Raw genomic sequence first — 19677 nt, 5'->3', positions numbered from 1 at the left:
GAAAAGACCAAAATATCATCCAAATATACTATCATGAACCTATCCAGGTACTTTCGGAAGATGTCATGCATAAAGGACTGGAATACAGATGGCGCATTAGAAAGCCCAAATGGCATCACCAGATACTCAAAATGGCCCTTGGGCATATTAAATGCGGTTTTCCACTCATCGCCCCACTTAATACGCACAAGATTATACGCTCCTCGAAGATCTATCTTGGTAAACCAACTAGCCCCCTTAATCCGAGCAAACAAATCAGACAATAGAGGCAAAGGGTACTGAAATTTGACCGTGATTTTATTAAGAAGGCGGTAATCTATACAAGGTCTCAGAGAACCATCCTTCTTGGCCACGAAAAAGAACCCTGCTCCCAACGGTGACGACGACGGGCGAATATGCCCTTTCTCCAAGGACTCCTTTATATAGCTCCGCATAGCGGCGTGTTCTGGCACAGATAAATTGAAAAGTCGGCCTTTAGGAAACTTACTACCAGGAATCAAATTGATAGCACAATCACAATCCCTATGAGGAGGTAGATCACTGTATTTGGGTTCATCAAATACATCCCGGTAATCCGACAAGAACTCAGGGACTTCAGAAGGAGTGGAAGAAGAAATTGACATCAACGGAACATCGCCATGTACCCCTTGACAACCCCAACTAGACACAGACATTGATTTCCAATCCAATACTGGATTATGAATCTGTAGCCATGGCAGACCCAACACGACCACATCATGCAAATTATGCAACACCAAAAAGCGAATATCTTCCTGATGTGCAGGAGCCATACACATGGTCAACTGAGTCCAGTACTGAGGTTTATTCTTGGCCAAAGGCGTAGCATCAATTCCCCTTAAAGGAATAGGATGCTGCAAAGGCTCCAAGGGAAAACCGCAGCGCCTGGCAAACTCCAAGTCCATCAAATTCAGGGCAGCGCCTGAATCCACAAATGCCATAACAGAGTAGGACGACAAAGAGCAAATCAGAGTAACAGACAAAAGAAATTTAGGCTGTACAGTACCAATGGTGACAGACCTAGCAATCCGCTTAGTGCGCTTAGGACAATCAGAGATAGCATGACTGGAGTCACCACAATAAAAACACAGCCCATTCTGACGTCTGTGTTCTTGCCGTTCAGCTCTGGTCAAAGTCCTATCACATTGCATAGGCTCAGGCCTCTGCTCAGAGGACACCGCCAAATGGTGCACAACATTGCGCTCGCGCAAACGCCGATCAATTTGAATGGCCAAGGACATTGAATCATTCAAACCAGCAGGCGTGGGGAACCCCACCATAACATCCTTAAGAGCTTCAGAAAGACCCTTTCTAAAAATTGCTGCCAGGGTACACTCATTCCATTGAGTAACACAGACCATTTTCTAAACTTCTGGCAATATACCTCCGCTTCATCCTGACCCTGACACAAAGCCAGCAAGATTTTCTCTGCCTGATCCACTGAATTTGGTTCGTCATAAAGCAATCCAAGCGCCAGAAAAAACGCATCTACATTAAGCAATGCAGGATCTCCTGGTGCAAGGGAGAATGCCCAGTCTTGAGGGTCGCCACGTAACAAAGAAATAATAATTTTTACTTGCTGAATGGGGTCACCAGAGGAGCGGGGTTTCAAAGCAAGAAACAGTCTACAATTATTTTTGAAATTCAGAAACTTAGATCTATCCCCAGAAAACAAATCAGGCATTGGAATTCTAGGCTCTAACATCGGATTCTGAACTACATAATCTTGAATGCTTTGCACCCTTGCAGCGAGTTGATCCACACAAGAGGACAGACCTTGTATATCCATATCTACACCTGAGTCCTGAACCACCCAGAGGTTAAGGGGGAAAAGAGAGACAAAACACACTGTAAAGAAAAAAAAAATGGGTTCAGAACTTCTCTTATCCCTCTTTTGAGATGCATTAACACTTTTTGGGCCAGCTGTACTGTTATGGACCTGGTGGTTAGGTGCACCCGGAATGACCTGATGGTTAAACTAGGAATCGGGACAAGCTCTGGGGAAGTGGGAACTCTGCTGACCTCAAACCCTACTCCTATCACACACACTAGAAATAGCCGTGGAGCGTACCTAACACTCCCTAGACGCCTCTTCACAGCCTAAGAGCTAACTATCCCTAAAGATAGAAATAGAAGCCTTACCTTGCCTCAGAGAAATTCCCCAAAGGAAAAGGCAGCCCCCACATATATTGACGGTGAGTTTAGAGGAAAGTCACAAACACAGGAATGAAACAGGTTTTAGCAAAGGAGGCCAGTCTTCACTAAATAGTCAGAGGATAGAAAAGGGAACTATGCGGTCAGCAAAACAAAACTACAAAAAACCACGCAGAGTATGCAAAAAGACCTCCACACCGACTCACGGTGCACCCCCAGAGCTTCCAGCTAGCAAGAAAATATCATGATAGCAAGCTGGACTAGAATTAGCAGTAACAACCAATGAACTAGCAGGAACTTAGCTTCTGCTGGAGTAGACAGGTCATCTGAGAAGTCCAAGAGAGATCTGAACCAATACTGAGACATTGACAGCTGGCATGAAGTAACGATCTGAGTGGAGTTAAATAGGGAAGCCAGCATAGCAATAAACGAGGGCAGCTGAGAAAGCCAACCTCAAGGACCAGCAGTTCCACTCAAAGCCACTAGAGGGAGTCCAAAGACAGAACTCACCAAAGTACCACAGGAGGGAGTCCGAGAACGGAATTCACAACACCAGTCGCCACTTTTTCTCCCGGTGTGCTGTACCGGCATTACACCAGCATATGTCCCACAACATTACCCATGCCCTCAACAATGCTGTTACCGGGAAAGTCCACATAACCACGGACACGTGGACAAGTGCTTGTGGGCAGGGATGGTACATCTCAATGACTGCCACTGGGTTAACATAGTGGAAGCCGGGACTCAGTCAGACCTTGGGATGGAACACATCCTCCCCACACCGAGGATTGCTGGCCCTTCCTCTTCATCCTTCATGTCTGAAATCAACACATCAGTCAGAAGCTGGAAGCACTGCAGCACTGCCTCAGCCAAGCGGCAACAGGCTGTGCTGAAGCTAATCTGCATAGGTGACAAACCGCACAATGCAGAAGTGTTGTGGACAGCGCTGAAAGAGCAGTCAGATGTTTGGATGACACCGTTGAACCTACAGCCTGGCATGGTCGTGTGTGACAATGGCCGTAACCTGGTGGCGGCTCTGAGGCAAGGTGAGCTCACACACGTACCTTGCTTGGCCCATGTGCTTAACCTCGTGGTTCAACGTTTTATGAAAAGCTACCTGGAGCTGCTGGATCTGCTAGTGAAAGTACGCTATCTGTCTGCCCATTTCGGAAAGTCACCTACAGCTTCAGCTGCCCTTGCCATGCTTCAGCAACGGTTTCAGCTTCCAGCTCACTGACTGTTGTGTGATGTCCCCACGCGCTGGAACTCTACGCTGCATATGTTGGAAAGGATTTGTGAGCAGAAGAGGGCCGTTGTTGACTACCAACATCAACAAGGTCGTTGAATTTATTTTTATTATTATTTATTATTCTAGCGCCATTTATTCGATGGCGCTTTACATGTGAGGAGGGGTATACATAATAAAAATAAGTACAATATTCTTTAACAATACAAGTCACAACTGGTACAGGAGGAGTGAGGACCCTGCCCGCGAGGGCTCACAATCTACAAGGGATGGGTGAGGATACAGTAGGTGAGGATAGAGCTGGTCGTGCAGTGGTTTGGTCGATCGGTGGTTACTGCAGGTTGTAGGCTTGTCGGAAGAGGGGGGTCTTCAGGTTCTTTTTGAAGGTTTCAATGGTAGGTGAGCGTCTGATATGTTGTGGTAGAGAGTTCCAGAGTAGGGGTGATGCGCGAGATAGATCTTGTATGCGATTGTGGGAAGAGGAGATAAGAGGGGAGTAGAGAAGGAGATCTTGTGAGGATCGCAGGTTGCGTGCAGGAAAGTACTGGGAGACAAGGTCACAGATGTATGGAGGAGACAGGTTGTGGATGGCTTTGTATTTCATGGTTAGGGTTTTGTACTGGAGTCTCTGGGTAATGGGGAGCCAGTGAAGGGATTGACAGAGGGGAGAGGCCGGGGAATAGCGGGCTGGACAGGTGGATTAGTCGGGCAGCTGAGTTTAGAATAGATTGGAGGGGTGCGAGAGTGTTAGAGGGGAGGCCACAGAGCAGGAGGTTACAGTAGTCGAGGCGGGAGATGATGAGGGCATGGACTAGGGTTTTTCAGGTCGGACTCCACAGATAAGACCTCAGGAGTGGACATGGATGTCAGACATATGTAACATCCTCCAAAACTTTGAGGAATGCACCAAGATGGTGAGCGGCGATGACGCCATAATTAGCATCACCATCCCGCTTCTCAGCATTCTGAAAAACTCTCTGCTCACAATCAAAGAGGATGCATTGCAGGCGGAGCATGAGGACATATAGCAAGAAAACATACAGGGGGATTACATTAGCCCAGCCTCATGTCTTCTCAAAGTGGATTGGTAGGCAATGAGGAGGAGGAGGAGGAGGAAGAACAGGAGTTATTTTCATGCGCTATAGACGGTACTACAAACACATCTGTATTAGCTTCTGTTCAGCGGGGATGGCCTGAGGACAGGGAGGAGGAGGATGAGGAGGAGGAGGACAGCATGGTCAGTCGTCCTGTTGATGAGGACATAGAAGTCTTGCCTGTTAGCAGTCTGGCACGCATGGCTGACTTTATGTTGCGCTGCATTTCACATGACCCTCGGATTATCAAAATTTTGGGTGACACTCATTACTGGTTGGTGACACTTCTAGAACTTTCAATCTCTTCTGCCTGAGGCAGAGAGGTGTACTAAAATGTTGCAGTACCACAGAGCCCTTGTAGAGGAATTACTTAGAAAATTCCCATGTGAGAACACTGGCAGCAGACATCAGAGTTTGTTGTACAACCAAGGGCTCCAAGCGAGAGAGACAGAAGTACAATCCAGCTCAGGCAGGGGAACAATGGCAAAGTTCTGGGACAGTTTTCTCAGACCCTCCCATCGTGGCGGCACAGAGGCAAGGTGTGCTGTCACAAGAAGTGCAATGTTTGGGAAGATGGTGAGGGAGTACCTTGCAGATCGTACAAACGTCCTCCATGATTCCTCTGTGCCTTTTAATTATTGGGTATCGAAGCTGGACACGTGGCATGAGCTGGCTCTGTACGCCTTGGAGGTCCTGGCCTGCCCTGCTGCTAGCGTTCTGTCAGAGAGGGTTTCTAGTGTCGCTGGTGGAATTATCACAGATAAGCGCATCCACCTGTCAACTGAAAATGTTGACAGGCTGACTCTTATCAAAATGAACAAGGCCTGGATTGGGAAAGACTTCTGTACACCACCAAGTGAAAACAGCGAAACATTTCCTCAAACACATTCTCTCTCTTGTGGAGGTGTATTCTCATGCACCTCTTCACAACCACACATGGGTATACTCTTCCAGATTTGGTCTGTTTGTTTTTATCCTCCTCCTTATCCTCATCCTTCTCATCCAGAACCACTATATCACCAGGGTGAATGTGGTCTGTACGGTGCATTGTGGCCAAGGGGCCTGTGATGGCACTCTTTTATTTTTTTTAAAAAAGGATTTTACATTGGGGACTTGGGCATGACATTACATTGGACCGACTTCTTAACTCTGTCTCCTGCAATCTGACCTGTACCTGCCAGTAGATCACCAAGGTGAACGTGGTCTGTACGGTGCATGTTTGCCAAGGGGCCTGTGATGGCACTCTTATATTTTTTAAAAAATGGACCCCACATTGGGGAATTGGACATGACATTACATTGGGCCTACTTCATAACTCTGTCTCCTGCAATCTGTCCTGTACCTGCCAGTAGATCTCCAGGGTGAACGTGCTCTGTATGGTGCATGTTGGCCAAGGGGCCTGTGATGGCACTCTTTTATTTAAAAACAAAAGGATTTTACATTGGGGACTTGGGCATGACATTACATTGGGCCGACTTCTTAACTCTGTCTCCTGCAATCTGACCTGTACCTGCCAATAGATCTCCAGGGTGAACGTGGTCTGTACGGTGCATGTTGGCCAAGGGCCTGTGATGGCACTCTTTTATTTTAAAAAAAATGGACCCCACATTGGGGAATTGAGCATGACATTACTTTGGGCCTACTTGTTAACTCGGTCTCCTGCAATCTAAAATGAACCTGCCACTAGATCATCTGGGTGAACGTGCTCAGTACTGTTATAGGCTGATGAAGTTTGGTCAAGGGGGACTGTGGTGGCACTAGTCTATTTTTACAAAAGGTACCCCCCCATTGGTGAAACCACATCCTTGTTGGTAAACACTTCATAACATTTGTGTACCTAAAAGAGCTCACTTGAAAAGCTCCTTTTTGTGTTGCCTGGTTGCTAACATTGGACACAAGACACTTCATATACTGTAAATTTGATAAAGCAATGCTATTACTTTGCCTCAGTAGTTCATTAAAAATATAGCTTTGTACACTGTATTTGTTTCTCTCCTTGCGAGCCTTAACTTTGTCTGCCTCAAATGTACAAATGGAGAATATACAAATGGCGATTTGTAAGCAAGATTGAAATACTGTATACCGAATGCATTCAGACAATCACATTGAGAATCCTGCCAATGTATAAAACAAAGGAGTATGGAGCACAAAATGCATATTGTGAAGTGGATTTTCCTGGGCCCATCCAATATGTGGGTTCCAAGGCCTAATGGGGTGCATATGACTGACTATGCAGCAGGGCTGGCCTTGCCGCCAATGTATAAAACAAAGGAGTATGGAGCACAAAATACATATTGTGAAGTGGATTTTCCTGGGCCCATCCAGTATGTGGGTTCAAAGGCTTATTGGGGTGCATATGAATTGGTAACAGGGAAGTCCTTGAATTCAATGCAACACTTTTTCAGGAGTCCCCCCTGGACATCTTATGACAGGGGTATTGTGGTGCGTCGTAATTCTTGGCAGCCCATCCACTCACAGCATAGGCTGCAACACCTTAGTAGACCCACTGTTTCATAATAACCCTTTAAGAAGATTAATGCCGCCTGATGCACCAGTAAAAATAGGCTGTGTGACTTCAAGAGTTCCTCCTTCATAAATGAAACAAGATGGGTCTGCTTATGTGTCACACACCACATGGCGAGCTAGGGGTGTTAAATGTTACAATTACATTTCCCAGTGAATGCATTTGTAGTGGTTGAAAACAATGTTAAAGTTGAAAAACGCTTCAAAAACGCTGCGTCTGAACTAAGCCTAAGAGGGAGAGGAAATTTTCAGTCTGGTGTTAAATATTTGGCCTTACAGGCAAGTCATTAACCTGCAAAGGATGTACCTTGACATATTTCCAAGCAAATCCCGTTTTAGTTTCGTTTTCATGTGTTTTTTGTGGCACCGGGAAAAATGGCACGAATCTCGGAAAAAAATGATTAAAGGGAACCTGTCACCTGAATTTGGCGGGACCGGTTTTGGGTCATATGGGCGGGGTTTTTGGGTGTTTGATTCACCCTTTCCTTACCCGCTGGCTGCATGCTGGCCGCAATATTGGATTGAAGTTCATTCTCTGTCCTCCGGAGTACACGCCTGTGCAAGGCAATATTGCAATATTGCGCCTTGCGCAGGCGTGTACTCCGGAGGACAGAGAATGAACTTCAATCCAATATTGCGGCCAGCATGCAGCCAGCGGGTAAGGAAAGTGTGAATCAAACACCCAAAAACCCCGCCCATATGACCCAAAACTGGTCCCGCCAAATTCAGGTGACAGGTTCCCTTTAAGGCTGTGAACTAGGAGGCAGGAATGCTTCCAGGGGCGATCCCCATGATGTTCCCATGTCATTTGAGTAGTGTTTCCATCATTTTCAGACGTTTTTAAACCTTAAAAGAACCCCTGGGGGGATCGCGGTTAGAATACTCGGGTCTCCCATAGACTTACATTGGGCTCGTTGTTCTGGCCGAGTACCCGAGTATTCCAATTTGCTCGACACGAGTGCAGCGCCCCAGAGTCCTGGTCGTTGCAGTACTGTTGCTCCGCCACTAAGGGGGGCTATGGTACGTCTGATGGCACTGAAGGAGTTCATCTGACCAGGTATCACATACACCAATACACTTCACAGTCTGGCCTCCAGGGGGAGCTAAGGGTTCTATGTATTAGGCCACTCCTCACAGTCTGGTAAAACTGGGGGTTAGGCAGGAAGTTAGATCAGAAAGCTGACTGGGTTGGAACCAGGCAACACCTTGTGGCAGAGGGTGTTGTAGGGGAAGATTCGGAAGGGTCCCTGTCAGGGGTGGGATCCTGACAGAGGCCTAGCGAACAGAGAGAACGTTACGGGACCGCGCCTGCACGACATAGCGGCGGTACCCCAAGAAAGGACAAGAAGCGAGGTTTATTGTGCTGAGTGAGAAACGAGATCAACGCAACAAGGAGAAATACCAGTAGGAGTCGTGCTGTAAGACCGAGGCAACATCCTATTGAGGCGCAAATAACCGGTGGCCGGAACGCCGAGGAAGTATAGAGCTCCAGGCATTACTTCAAACCAATGGCAGGGCAGTGAGTTATAGGCTGGCTGTCTCACCTACATCACCTACGCAGACATAGGGGGCAACCTTTGGAGAGGGGCGACTCTAGGGTCCCGGAAGAGCTCCGAGCCTACCAGTCATATGGGTGCGTCCTACCATAAGATCTGGGGGACGAGAAGAAGAACATCAGAATCGAGTTGTGAGGGAACACGAGAAACAGACACAACAGTTGTGGGGACTACCCCGGGGTGCTCAGCAGGGGAGGACCACAACACACAAGCGCTAGAAAGTAGGCACAGATTTCCACCTGCAAAGGGAACTCTGGAAGTGCCATCGGACCGGCCGGACTTGCGCAGCCCGGTTAACCGTATTCCGGACTGAGGATCTAGAAGCCTTCAGTAAAGAGGTAAAGAGACTGCAACCTGGTGTCCTCGTTATTTACTGCGACCGGCACTTCACCGCACCGTAACATCGTCATCATACCTACACCTTTATTGTACGCCCCTCAGCAGGGTCACGGACCGGGTCTAGCCACCGTGACAACCCCAGAGCAGAGACTCAGAGGCCCGGTACCGGGTACCCCTCGGCCCTGCGGCAGTCGGGGTGCTACACGAGCACCCGAGCATTTTAGTGCTCGACCATCACTAATGTTTAAGCCCCCTATATACTTGAATAATTGAAATGTGATTTAAGGATGACAGGCGCCGTGTAACAACTAGCATATACAGTATTTACAGCCCTGAATGTCACCTGATTCTGTGCCGTGATCCATAGTGGAAGCACTCCGTTGTCCCACCATTCTGACATATTTTGGGTTTTTTTGTAAGTAAACTTTTCAAGGGTTTCAGTATTAAACTTCATATTGTGGATAACACCATGATCTTCAATCCAGCGGCCTGAAAGAGTCATAAAATCCAGGTTAGATGATGATGCAGGGGGAAACTTTCGGAAACAGTAAAGAAAATAGGCAAAACAAGTAGGTGGTTGAACAGTTTTACGTAGAACATAATTAAATAGTATTATATTTTTAAAGCTTGGAAATTGCATTGGGACATAATTTACTGTAATGGAAATGTGTAATTTGCTTTGGGGGAATTTCCAATTATGAATTTCACAAATAACAAATTCAACAAAAGAAATTATCTGCAGTGTGATCAGCAGATTTAATGTGGAGAAAGCAGAATACATCTGCCTGAGGTTATTTGGTAGCAGCAGGAAACTGAATGAAAAACTATGAGACAGAGATGAGGATGGTGTTTACTAGGAAATATGGTCTGATTGGTTTTGTTTATAAAAGCATTTTTTTCATGCAGCTTATGTTAAAGGGGTGTTCCATGGAATATTTTTTTCAATTCTTCAAAATGCTTTAACATTATAAAATAAATCATACCCTCCTCATTTTCCCATAGGTTCTGTTTGGGTGCACTTCTGCTCCTTGCTGGTCTTTCTGTCCTTGTCCCATACTAAACGCTCAAGAAATGAAGAAATGGGCAAAAATGCCCACTCAGCCAAATCCATGGCAAAGATGAATCACTGCTACCAATGATAGGCTGAGCTGATCTTTGCAGCCATTTCAAGTTTGTTAAGGATAGGACCAGGAACCCTAGAGAAGTAGGTCCCAGATGAGTTCCAGAATGGGAGCTGTGGTTAATGTTATGATCTGGTGGCCTAAGAGCAGCATGGGACGTACTCTGGAGAAGGTGGTACCTGTACTGACCGCAGACCCTGAACCTAACACCGCAACTAGAAGTAGCCGTGGAATGTACCTAGCGCTCCCTAGACACCTCGACACAGCTGGAGGACTAATTACCCCTAGAGATAGAAAAGGGAAAACTATCTTGCCTCAGAGAAAATCCCCAAAGAACAGGCAGCCCCCCACAAATATTGACTGTGAGAGGAGAGGGAAAAAACATACACAGACTGAAATGAGAATTTAGCAAAGGAGGCCACTTCTAGCTAAATAGAAAGGACAGGACAGAGTACTATGCGGTCAGTATTAAAACACTAGAAAATATCCACCACAGAAAATACAAAAACTCCACAGCTAACTAAAGACATGGAGGGTATATCTGCATCTCCAGAGATACCAGCTTGGCTAAACAAATCCTTATACAGACCAAGCTGGACAAGACAAAACATGGAAAATAATTGAACAATAAGACCACAGCATGTGGACAGCGAAATCAAGGCCAAAATATGCCCACTTCCCAACTATCCTGAAATGTCTAGAACAGCGCTTCTCAACTCCAGTCCTCAACACCCACCAACAGGTCAAGTTTTCAAGATATCCTTAGTATTGCACATGTGATAATTTAATCACCTGCTCAAACATTAATTCTATCACCTATGCAATACTAAGGAAATTCTGAAAACATGACCTGTTGGTGGGTCTTCAGGCCTGGAGTTGAGAAACCCTGGTCTAGAAGGATCCTGAAGAAGAAAAAGCAGACCTCCTAGAATTTTGAAGAAATAGGTAAATTTCCCAAACCTGTTCTCGACCTGTGACGCCACGTAGGCATCATGAAAGTCGGAGCCAATCCGATCTGTGACGCCTATGTGGCGTCATGGCGGGATCGCATTCCTGCAGGTCGGGTGAATGGGTTAACTCAAATGTCACCTGACCTGCAGGTACAGAGGGACTTGTACTTGAACCCGGGTGGGTGACTGTACCCCCCCATGGCTACGATCGCTCCTGGTGACCTTTTTGTCACCCCCCAGATCTGATTGGAGCTAGTGTCTATGTGATGCTATCTCTCCAATCAGATGTGGAGGGGCGGAGTAAAGTATGGCTGTCATTGTTCTTCAGCTTCATCCCGTCCCTGGAAGCTGAAAAGCAACGTGCCTGCTTGCTGCCCTGCCACTGACCGTGATCACCGACTGAACGCCATCACGGCCACCGCCACCCCTGCCGCCCCTGCTGCTGCTGCCATCAGGTACTCCCCTCTGCTGCCCTTCACTCTCCCCACCATCCTATTCCACCCCCCGACCTCCGCTCCCTCCCCCTGCCCCGGTGATCACCCCCCTGTCCTGCTACAGCTGCCAGCTCCATCTCCATCTGCTGCTGCATCTCCTCAGCCCGCTCCTTCCCCCCCACACCTGAAAGCCCCCTCCTGCCCTAGTGATCATCCCCCCACCCAAGTTATCACCCCGATCATCCCCTGATCACCCCGTGCCGCTGATGGCCCTGGTGATTGCCCCCTGCCCTGGTGATTTCCCCCTGCCCCGCTGATGGCCCCCCTGCTCGGGTGATCACCTATTGCCCCCCTGATCAGCCCCTGCCCTGCTGATGGCCCCCCCTGCCCCCTGATCACCCCCTGCCCCGCTGAAGGCCCCCTGATCACCCCCTGCCTCGCTGATGGCCCCGGTGATCGCCCCCTGCCCCCGTGATTGTCCCCTGCCCCAGTGATCACACCCTGCCCCCTTGATCACCCCCTGCCCCGCTGATGGCCCCCTGCCCCGGTGATCACCCCCTACCCTGCTGATGGCCCCCCTACCTTGGTGATCACCCCCTGCCCCCCTGATCACCCCCTGCCCCGCTGATGGCACTGGTGATCACCACCTGCCCCTGTGATAACCCCCTGCCCTGGTGATTGCCCCCTGCCCCAGTGATCACCCCCTGCCTCCCTGATCACCCCCTGCCCCCTGATCACCCCCTGCCCTGCTGATGGCCCCCTTGCCCCGATGATCACCCCCTGCCCCCTGATCACCCCCTGCCCTGCTTTTGGCCCCCTGCCCCATTGATCACCCCCTGCCCGCTGATTGTCCCCTGCCCCATTGATGGCCCCCCTGCCTCAGTGATCATCCCCTGCCCCCCTAATCACCCCTGCCCCGCTGATGGCCCCCCTGCCCCACTGATCACCCCCTGCCCCGTTGATGGCCCCCTGCCCTGGTAATCACCCCCTGCCCTGCTGATGGCCCCCCTGCCCCAGTGATCACCCCCTGCTCCCCTGATCACCCCCTACCCCCTGATTTTCCCCTACCCCATTGATGGCCCCCTTGCCTCAGTGATCATCCCCTGCCCCCCTGATCACCCCCTGCCCCCCTGATTGCCCCCTGCCTCGGTGATCACCCCCTGCCCTGGTGATCACCCCCTGCCCTGGTGATCACCCCCTGCACCAGTGATTACCTTCTCTGCCCCAGTTTTCCCATTAGGGTTAGAGTTGGGCTAAAGTGAGTTGGGCTAAAGTTAGGGTTAGGGTTGGGGCTAACGTTAGGGTTAGGGTTGGGATTAGGGTTAGGGTTGGGATTAGGCTTAGGGGTGTGTTAGGGTTAGGTTTGTGGTTAGTAGGGTTGAGCGAAACGGGTCGGCCATTTTCAGAAGTCGCCGACTTTTGGCAAAGTCAGGTTTCATGAAACCCGACCCGACCCCTGTGTGGGGTCGGCCATGAGGTCGGCGATCTTCTGAATCTGGTATCGGAATTCCGATACCGAGTTCCGATATGTTTGCGATATCGGGAATCGGTATCGGAATCCATATTTAAGTGTAAAATAAAGAATCAAAATAAAAAATATTGATATACTCACCCTCGGACGCGCCCTGGTACTAACTGGCAGCCTTCCTTCCTAAGAATGAGCACGTGAATGACCTGCGGCGACGTCGCGGCTTGTGATTGGTCGCGAGCGGTCACATGGACAAGCCGCGACGTCATCTAAGGTCCTTCACGCGCTCATTCTTAGGAAGGAAGGCTGCCGGAAAGAAGCAGGGTGTGTCCGAGGGTGAGTATATACCTAATGGGAATATACTCACCCTCGGACGTGCCCTGCTTCTTTCCGGCAGCCTTCCTTCCTAAGAATGAGCGCGTGATGGACCTTAGATGACGTCGCGGCTTGTCCATGTGACCGCTCGCGACCAATCACAAGCCGCGACGTCACCGCAGGTCATTCACGCGCTCATTCTTAGGAAGGAAGGCTGCCGGTTAGTACCAGGGCGCATCCGAGGGTGAGTATATCAATATTTTTCATTTTGATTCTTTATTTTACACATTAATATGGATCCCAGGGCCTGAAGGAGAGTTTCCTCTCCTTCAGACCCTGGGAACCATAGTATCCCATTGCACTGCATTGGGTTTCGTGTTTCGGCCGACCCCGACCCTGACTTTTTTATAGGATCGGCCGATTTCACTCGACCCGACTTTTGAGAAAGTCGGGTTTCGTGAAACCCGACCCGATCCTATAAAAATAAAAGTCGCTCAACCCTAGTGGTTAGGGTTGGGATTAGTGTTAGGGGTGTGTTAGGGTTAGGTTTGTGGTTAGGGTTGGGAATAGGGTTAGGGGTGTGTTAGGGCTAGGCTTGTGGTTGGGGTTAGAAGTGTGTTGGGGTTAGGGTTGGAGTTTGAATTGGGGGGTTTCCACTGTTTAGGCACTTCAAGGGTTCTCCAAACACGACATGATGCCTGCTGACCATTCCATTAAAGTTTGCATTCCAAAACGTGACTACTTCCCTTCCGAGCCTCCACGTGTGCTCATACATGTTTTCATGTTTTCTCACACATATGGGGTATCGGCATACTCAGGACAAATTGGACAACAACTTTTGGGGTCAAAATTTTTCTATTACCCTTGGGAAAATAAAAAATTAAGGACTAAAAGATCATGTTTGTTGAAAAATTATAATTTTCATAATTTTCATGCCCGGGCACTATAAACTTTAGTGAAACACCTGGGGGATCAAAGTTCTCACCACACATCTAGACAAGTTCCCCTGGGGGGTGTAGTTTCCAAAATGGGGTCACTTGTGGTAAGTTTCCACTGTTTGCCCAAACAGTAGTTTTCTCCCACATATGGGGTATCAGAGGACTCAGGACAAATTGTCTAGTTTCCAAAATGGGGTCATTTGTGGGGGAGCTCCAATGTTTAGGCACACAGGGGCTCTCCATACGCGACATGGTGTCCGCTAACTATTGGAGCTAATTTTCTATTCAAAAAGTCAAATGGCGTGCCTTCCATTCTGAGCCCTGCCATGCACCTAAACAGTGGTTTATGACCACATATGATGTATCGATGTACTCAGGAGAAAGTGCCCAACAAATTTTAGGATCCAATTTATCCTGTTGCCCATGTGAAATTGAAAAAATTGAGGCTAAAAATTTTTTTTGTGATAAAAAGTACTTTTTCATTTTTACGGATCAATTTGTAAAGCCACTGGGGGTTCAAAGTGCTCACTATGCATCTAGATAAGTTCCTTGGGGGGGTCTAGTCTCCAAAATGGGGTCACTTGTGGGGTGGCTCCAATGTTTAGGCACACAGGCGCTCTCCATATGCGACATGGTGTCCGCTAATGATTGGAGCTAATTTTCCATTCAAAAAGTCAAATGGCTCTCCTTCCCTTCCGAGCCCTGCTGTGCGCCCAAACAGTGGTTTACCCACACATATGAGGTATCTGTGTACTCAGGAGAAATTGCCAAACAAATAACGCTGCCACTCCATGAATTTTTTACGCATGATGCTGTGCAATACTTTTTGAGTGGTTTACCATTATCAATGTTTTAAATATGAAGAAAATGATACGAGTTTTACTTGAATTTCCTGCTGGACCTATCATATTTTTTTTCTTGTGGACTGTGTGCTCCTACCTCCGTGCAGGAACAGATAAGAGGTGGCAGATTTCCAGGTGAGCTGACTACTTGTGTTTTTTTTTAAACAAATTTAAGGATCCATTTTATCCTGTTGCCCATGTGAAAATTAAAAAAATTGAGGCTAAAAGAAAATTTTTGTTGGAAAAAAAAAATGTCCATTTTTTCCTTCGACGTTGCTTTAGTTCCTGTGAAGCACCTGCAGGGTTAATAATCTTCTTGAATGTAGTTTTGAGTAGCTTGTGGGATGTAGTTTTTGGAATTGTGTCACTTTTGGGTGTTTTCTGTCATGTATGCCCCAAAAAAGGACTTCAAATGTGATGTGGTCACTAGGGTTGAGCGACTTTTATTTTTATAGGATCGGGTCGGGTTTCACGAAACCCGACTTTCTCAAAAGTCGGGTCGAGTGAAATCGGCCGATCCTATAAAAAAGTCGGGGTCGGGGTCGGCCGAAACGCGAAACCCAATGCAGTGCAATGGGATACTATGGTTCCCAGGGTCTGAAGGAGAGGAAACTCTCCTTCAGGCCCTGGGATCCATATTTAAGTGTAAAATAAAGAATTAAAATAAAAAATATTGATATACTCACCCTCTGTCGAGCCCTGGTAGTAATCGGCATCTTCCGTTCCTAAGAATGAGCGAGTTCAGGGCCTTAGATGACGTCACGGCTTTGTGATTGGTCGCGGCGGCCCACGTGACCGCTCAGCGACCAATCACAAGCCGTGACGTAATTCTCTCAGGTCCTAAATTCCTCATTCTAGGAATTTAGGCCATGAGAATTACGTCACGGCTTGTGATTGGTCACTGAGCGGTCACGTGGGCCGCCGCGACCAATCACAAAGCCGTGACGTCATCTAAGGCCCTGAACACGCTCATTCTTAAGAAGGAAGGCTGCCGGAAAGAAGCAGGGCACGTACGAGGGTGAGTATATACCTAATAGGAATATACTCACCCTCGGCTTCTTTCCGGCAGCCTTCCTTCTTAAGAATGAGCGCGTTCAGGGCCTTAGATGACGTCACGGCTTTGTGATTGGTTGCGGCGGCCCACGTGACCGCTCAGCGAGCAATCACAAGCCGTGACGTAATTCTCATGGCCTAAATTCCTAGAATGAGGAATTTAGGAGCTGAGAGAATTACGTCACGGCTTGTGATTGGTCGCTGAGTGGTCACGTGGGCCGCCGCGACCAATCACAAAGCCGTGACGTCTTCTAAGGCCCTGAACGCGCTCATTCTTAGGAACGGAAGATGCCGGTTACCAGCGGCGATGTCCAGGCTGCGTCGGAGAGGTGAGTATATCAATATTTTTTATTTTAATTCTTTATTTTACACTTAAATGTGGATTCCGATACCGAGTTCCGATATCGCAAACATATCGGAACTCGGTATCGGAATTCCGATACCAGATTCAGAAGATCGCTGACCTCATGGCCGACCCCACACAGGGGTCGGGTCGGGTTTCATGAAACCCGACTTTGCCAAAAGTCGGCGACTTCTGAAAATGGTCGACCCGTTTCGCTCAACCCTAGTGGTCACTAAATAAATGGTTTTGTGAATTTTGCTGGAAAAATTAATAATTGCTGATAAACTTTGAACCCTTATAACTTCCTAACAATTTTTTTTCCCAAAATTGTGCTGATGTAAAGTAGACATGTAGGAAATGTTATATTATTTATTAACAATTGTGTGTCACATAACTCTTGTTTAACAGAATAAAAATTCAAAATTAGAAAATTGCGACATTTTCTAAATTTTCGCCAATTTTCTAATTTTTTCACAAATAAACGCAAAAATTATCGACCTAAATTAATCACTAACATGAAGCCCAATATGTCACGAAAAAACATTCTCAGAATCGCTAGGATCCGTTGTAGCGTTCCTGAGTTATTACCTCATAAAGGGACTCTGGTCAGAATTGCAAAAAAAGACCAGGTCATTAAGGTCAAAATAGGCTGGGTCAATTCCAACATAATTAACAAGGTCTGACATAGCGGATATCCTTATAACATCTGAAATTGCATTATGCAAGAAGAGTCACTCCTAATGGGAACATAATACCTACACGGGAGAGAGGAGTTCAGGACTCATATAACTACAGTACACGGGGCCAACCACAAATCTGATTGCATATAAATTTTATTAAGTTCAACATAGACATAAAATACAAAAAAACAAAGGAACACATACAGGCCCAATATATATACAAATACATTTTATGGACGAGTGTCTGGAAGGGGATAAAAGAGCAAAAAACAGTATGCACAATGGCTGCAAGGAATCACCCCTGAAAAATGGGTCAGGAAAAGGTTAAAACCTACTAGTGTGTTAGTCCTGTACCCATAGTAATAAACCGCAAGACCAGAAATCCACCATAAATAATGTATTGCAGGTCCGGTGCAAAAACCTGAATCTATACAAGCATCTGGCCATTCATAAATAAATGGAGTAGTCCTATTACCGTCCTAGAAAAAGTGCTCATGCTAAAGTGCAATTGTGCAGGACAGCAGCGGTTAGAGACAAAACTTACCCATATCAGAGGGTGAGAGCACACTATGCATACAGCATGCCCCGACGCGCGTTTCGCGTTGCGGGCTTCTTCAGGGGGCAGTGTCAATTCCAACATAAGTCTTCCAGGTGCTACAGATGTGCATCAATTGAGCATCATAGAGACTGAAGATTAACAGAGGCTTCTGGGGGCATAATAAAGGTGGGGAGGGACAGGGAATTAATGGGAAAACTCTTCTGCGGCTCACTCTGGGCATCCTGGTTTTTCATCTCCATAGAAGTCGATGAGTATGATTCAGTGTCCATTTGGTACCCTGTTTGCACATGATTTTTCTGATTCGTGACATAGGCTGGTGTATTTTAGGTTACCACACTTATCCACTAATCTTTCTGTAGTTATCGGCTATGTTAAGATGAAGGTAACATTTTCCATAGCAATCCTAGTCACTCACCTAATTGACATATTCATAGAAAGAAGAAACATTTGGGCATATTCACACACTGCAATTTGTTGCTGCACATACACCTGATTCAGATGACCTTTCAGTAGCAGAAATTCTACAAGTAATTTGCTGCATATGAATATACCTTTCTGGGAATAAGTTTCTGCAGCCTATCAGCTTGTGCTAGAATAAAATAAGAGTGTCTGTTACTCTCGCTATTCCAGCGCTGCCTCTCTGCTGCTGCTCCAGTCTTTGTTCACAGGCTGCAGCGGTGACATCACTACTACAGTGCATATCAGCGCTGCAGGCAATCACTGGGCTCAGTGTCTCCTACTGGAGAAAGTGGAGCTATTTATGGCAGTCCCATTGACAATTAATGAAGTGGACATAGAGCACGCACACATCTTCTCCATTCAAGATGGAGCTCCGTAGAGAATTCTATGAATAAGGAAAAACATACTATCTTTGGAGTAACACTTAATATTTACATACATTAGGGTTAGGGTTAATGTGGTTGAACAGTGGTAAATTGAGCACACCTTTATATATTGTTAAGCCTTACATTAGAGCTGTCTATGTTATATACTGCTCACCCTGGTGAAAGCAACCTCTGAACTCTTCTCTTTCAATGCCTACATTATACTGTTTCCTGTGAATCATGCAGGCGATCAGCAGTTACTAATGGTCTGCAAGCCGTATCCATGCCAGATAATGAAATATTTTCATATTCATCTAGTAAAATGATGAAATCTCCAAGATCTGGCTGTTCTCAGATGATACTTTCTCGTTATTAACATTATTAACCATTGACATACGTAAAGGCCTATGAATTGCACAGTTTAATATATTATATTACCCCTTGGTGAACATTTTGTGAAGCTCAAGAAAATTAGAAAGCTGTGTATTAAATGTTCAGACTTACCAGTGATGGTGGTGAAGTGAGAGGGGGATGTCATTGTTACGAATGGTGGGCTGACGTATTTCGCCTTTACTCCAATTTCTGCCAAGTAGTCCAAGAGTGGAGTATCAACGTCTTGATCATAATTCCATCGAAATCCATCAAATGAGATCACCAGCAGTTTGTTATTCTTTGCTTTTCCATTCCGCAGGATTGGCTTACAGAAAATGAGCGTAAAAAAAGCAAAAAATAATATTACAGTCTTATGGGTTTTCATGGTAATGTAGTGATGGCAAGCTAATGTTGGGATCTGCTGACTGTCACTGAAGAATCTGTATGCTAATTTCTTATCAATCACTTATCAGGACAAAGCTCACCTAACTCAGAATCATGGGAAAACATGCTTAAGTATTTTATCTTCAAGGTGTTATTTTCTTGTATTGCTTATCTACATGATAACTACAAACACTACAATGTAATGCACCAATAAAAATCCATTGGTATCAACAATGGTTTCAGCAAATTACATTCTCCAAAAGTAGTACTAATAACCACATTTGTCTGCCAGATTCAAAAAATTATATAATTAATTAAAAGGTTGTCCAGAATTTATGCAAAAATGAGGTAAAAGCTGCAATAATAGTGACAATAATAGTGACAATGATAAAAATCCAGTGGAAGAAATAAGTATTTGATTCCTTGCTGATTTTTTTCCCACTGACAAACACATGAACAGTCTA

The 19677-nt window shown here is 46.5% G+C and overlaps 1 protein-coding gene across 1 annotated transcript in view; it reads right to left on the bottom strand.

Moving 5' to 3' along the window:
- LOC143786080 (ectonucleotide pyrophosphatase/phosphodiesterase family member 7-like) overlaps nt 1-19277 on the bottom strand; it is a 63306-nt gene extending 44029 nt beyond the window's left edge. The window contains exons 1-2 of the mRNA XM_077275278.1: nt 18962-19277; nt 9274-9419 (exon numbers count right to left, since the gene is read on the bottom strand). Coding sequence (XP_077131393.1) covers nt 9274-9419; nt 18962-19214 — 399 coding nt within the window. The 5' untranslated portion in view covers nt 19215-19277. The remainder of the gene's footprint in view (nt 1-9273; nt 9420-18961) is intronic.
- Between the last annotated feature and the right edge of the window lie 400 nt (nt 19278-19677).

The sequence above is a fragment of the Ranitomeya variabilis genome, chromosome 7 (assembly GCF_051348905.1).
Source record: "Ranitomeya variabilis isolate aRanVar5 chromosome 7, aRanVar5.hap1, whole genome shotgun sequence".
In the NCBI taxonomy this organism is placed as follows: Eukaryota; Metazoa; Chordata; class Amphibia; order Anura; family Dendrobatidae; genus Ranitomeya; species Ranitomeya variabilis.
Note: the sequence above shows the minus strand (reverse complement) of the source record. Positions and strands in the feature narration are given on the sequence as shown.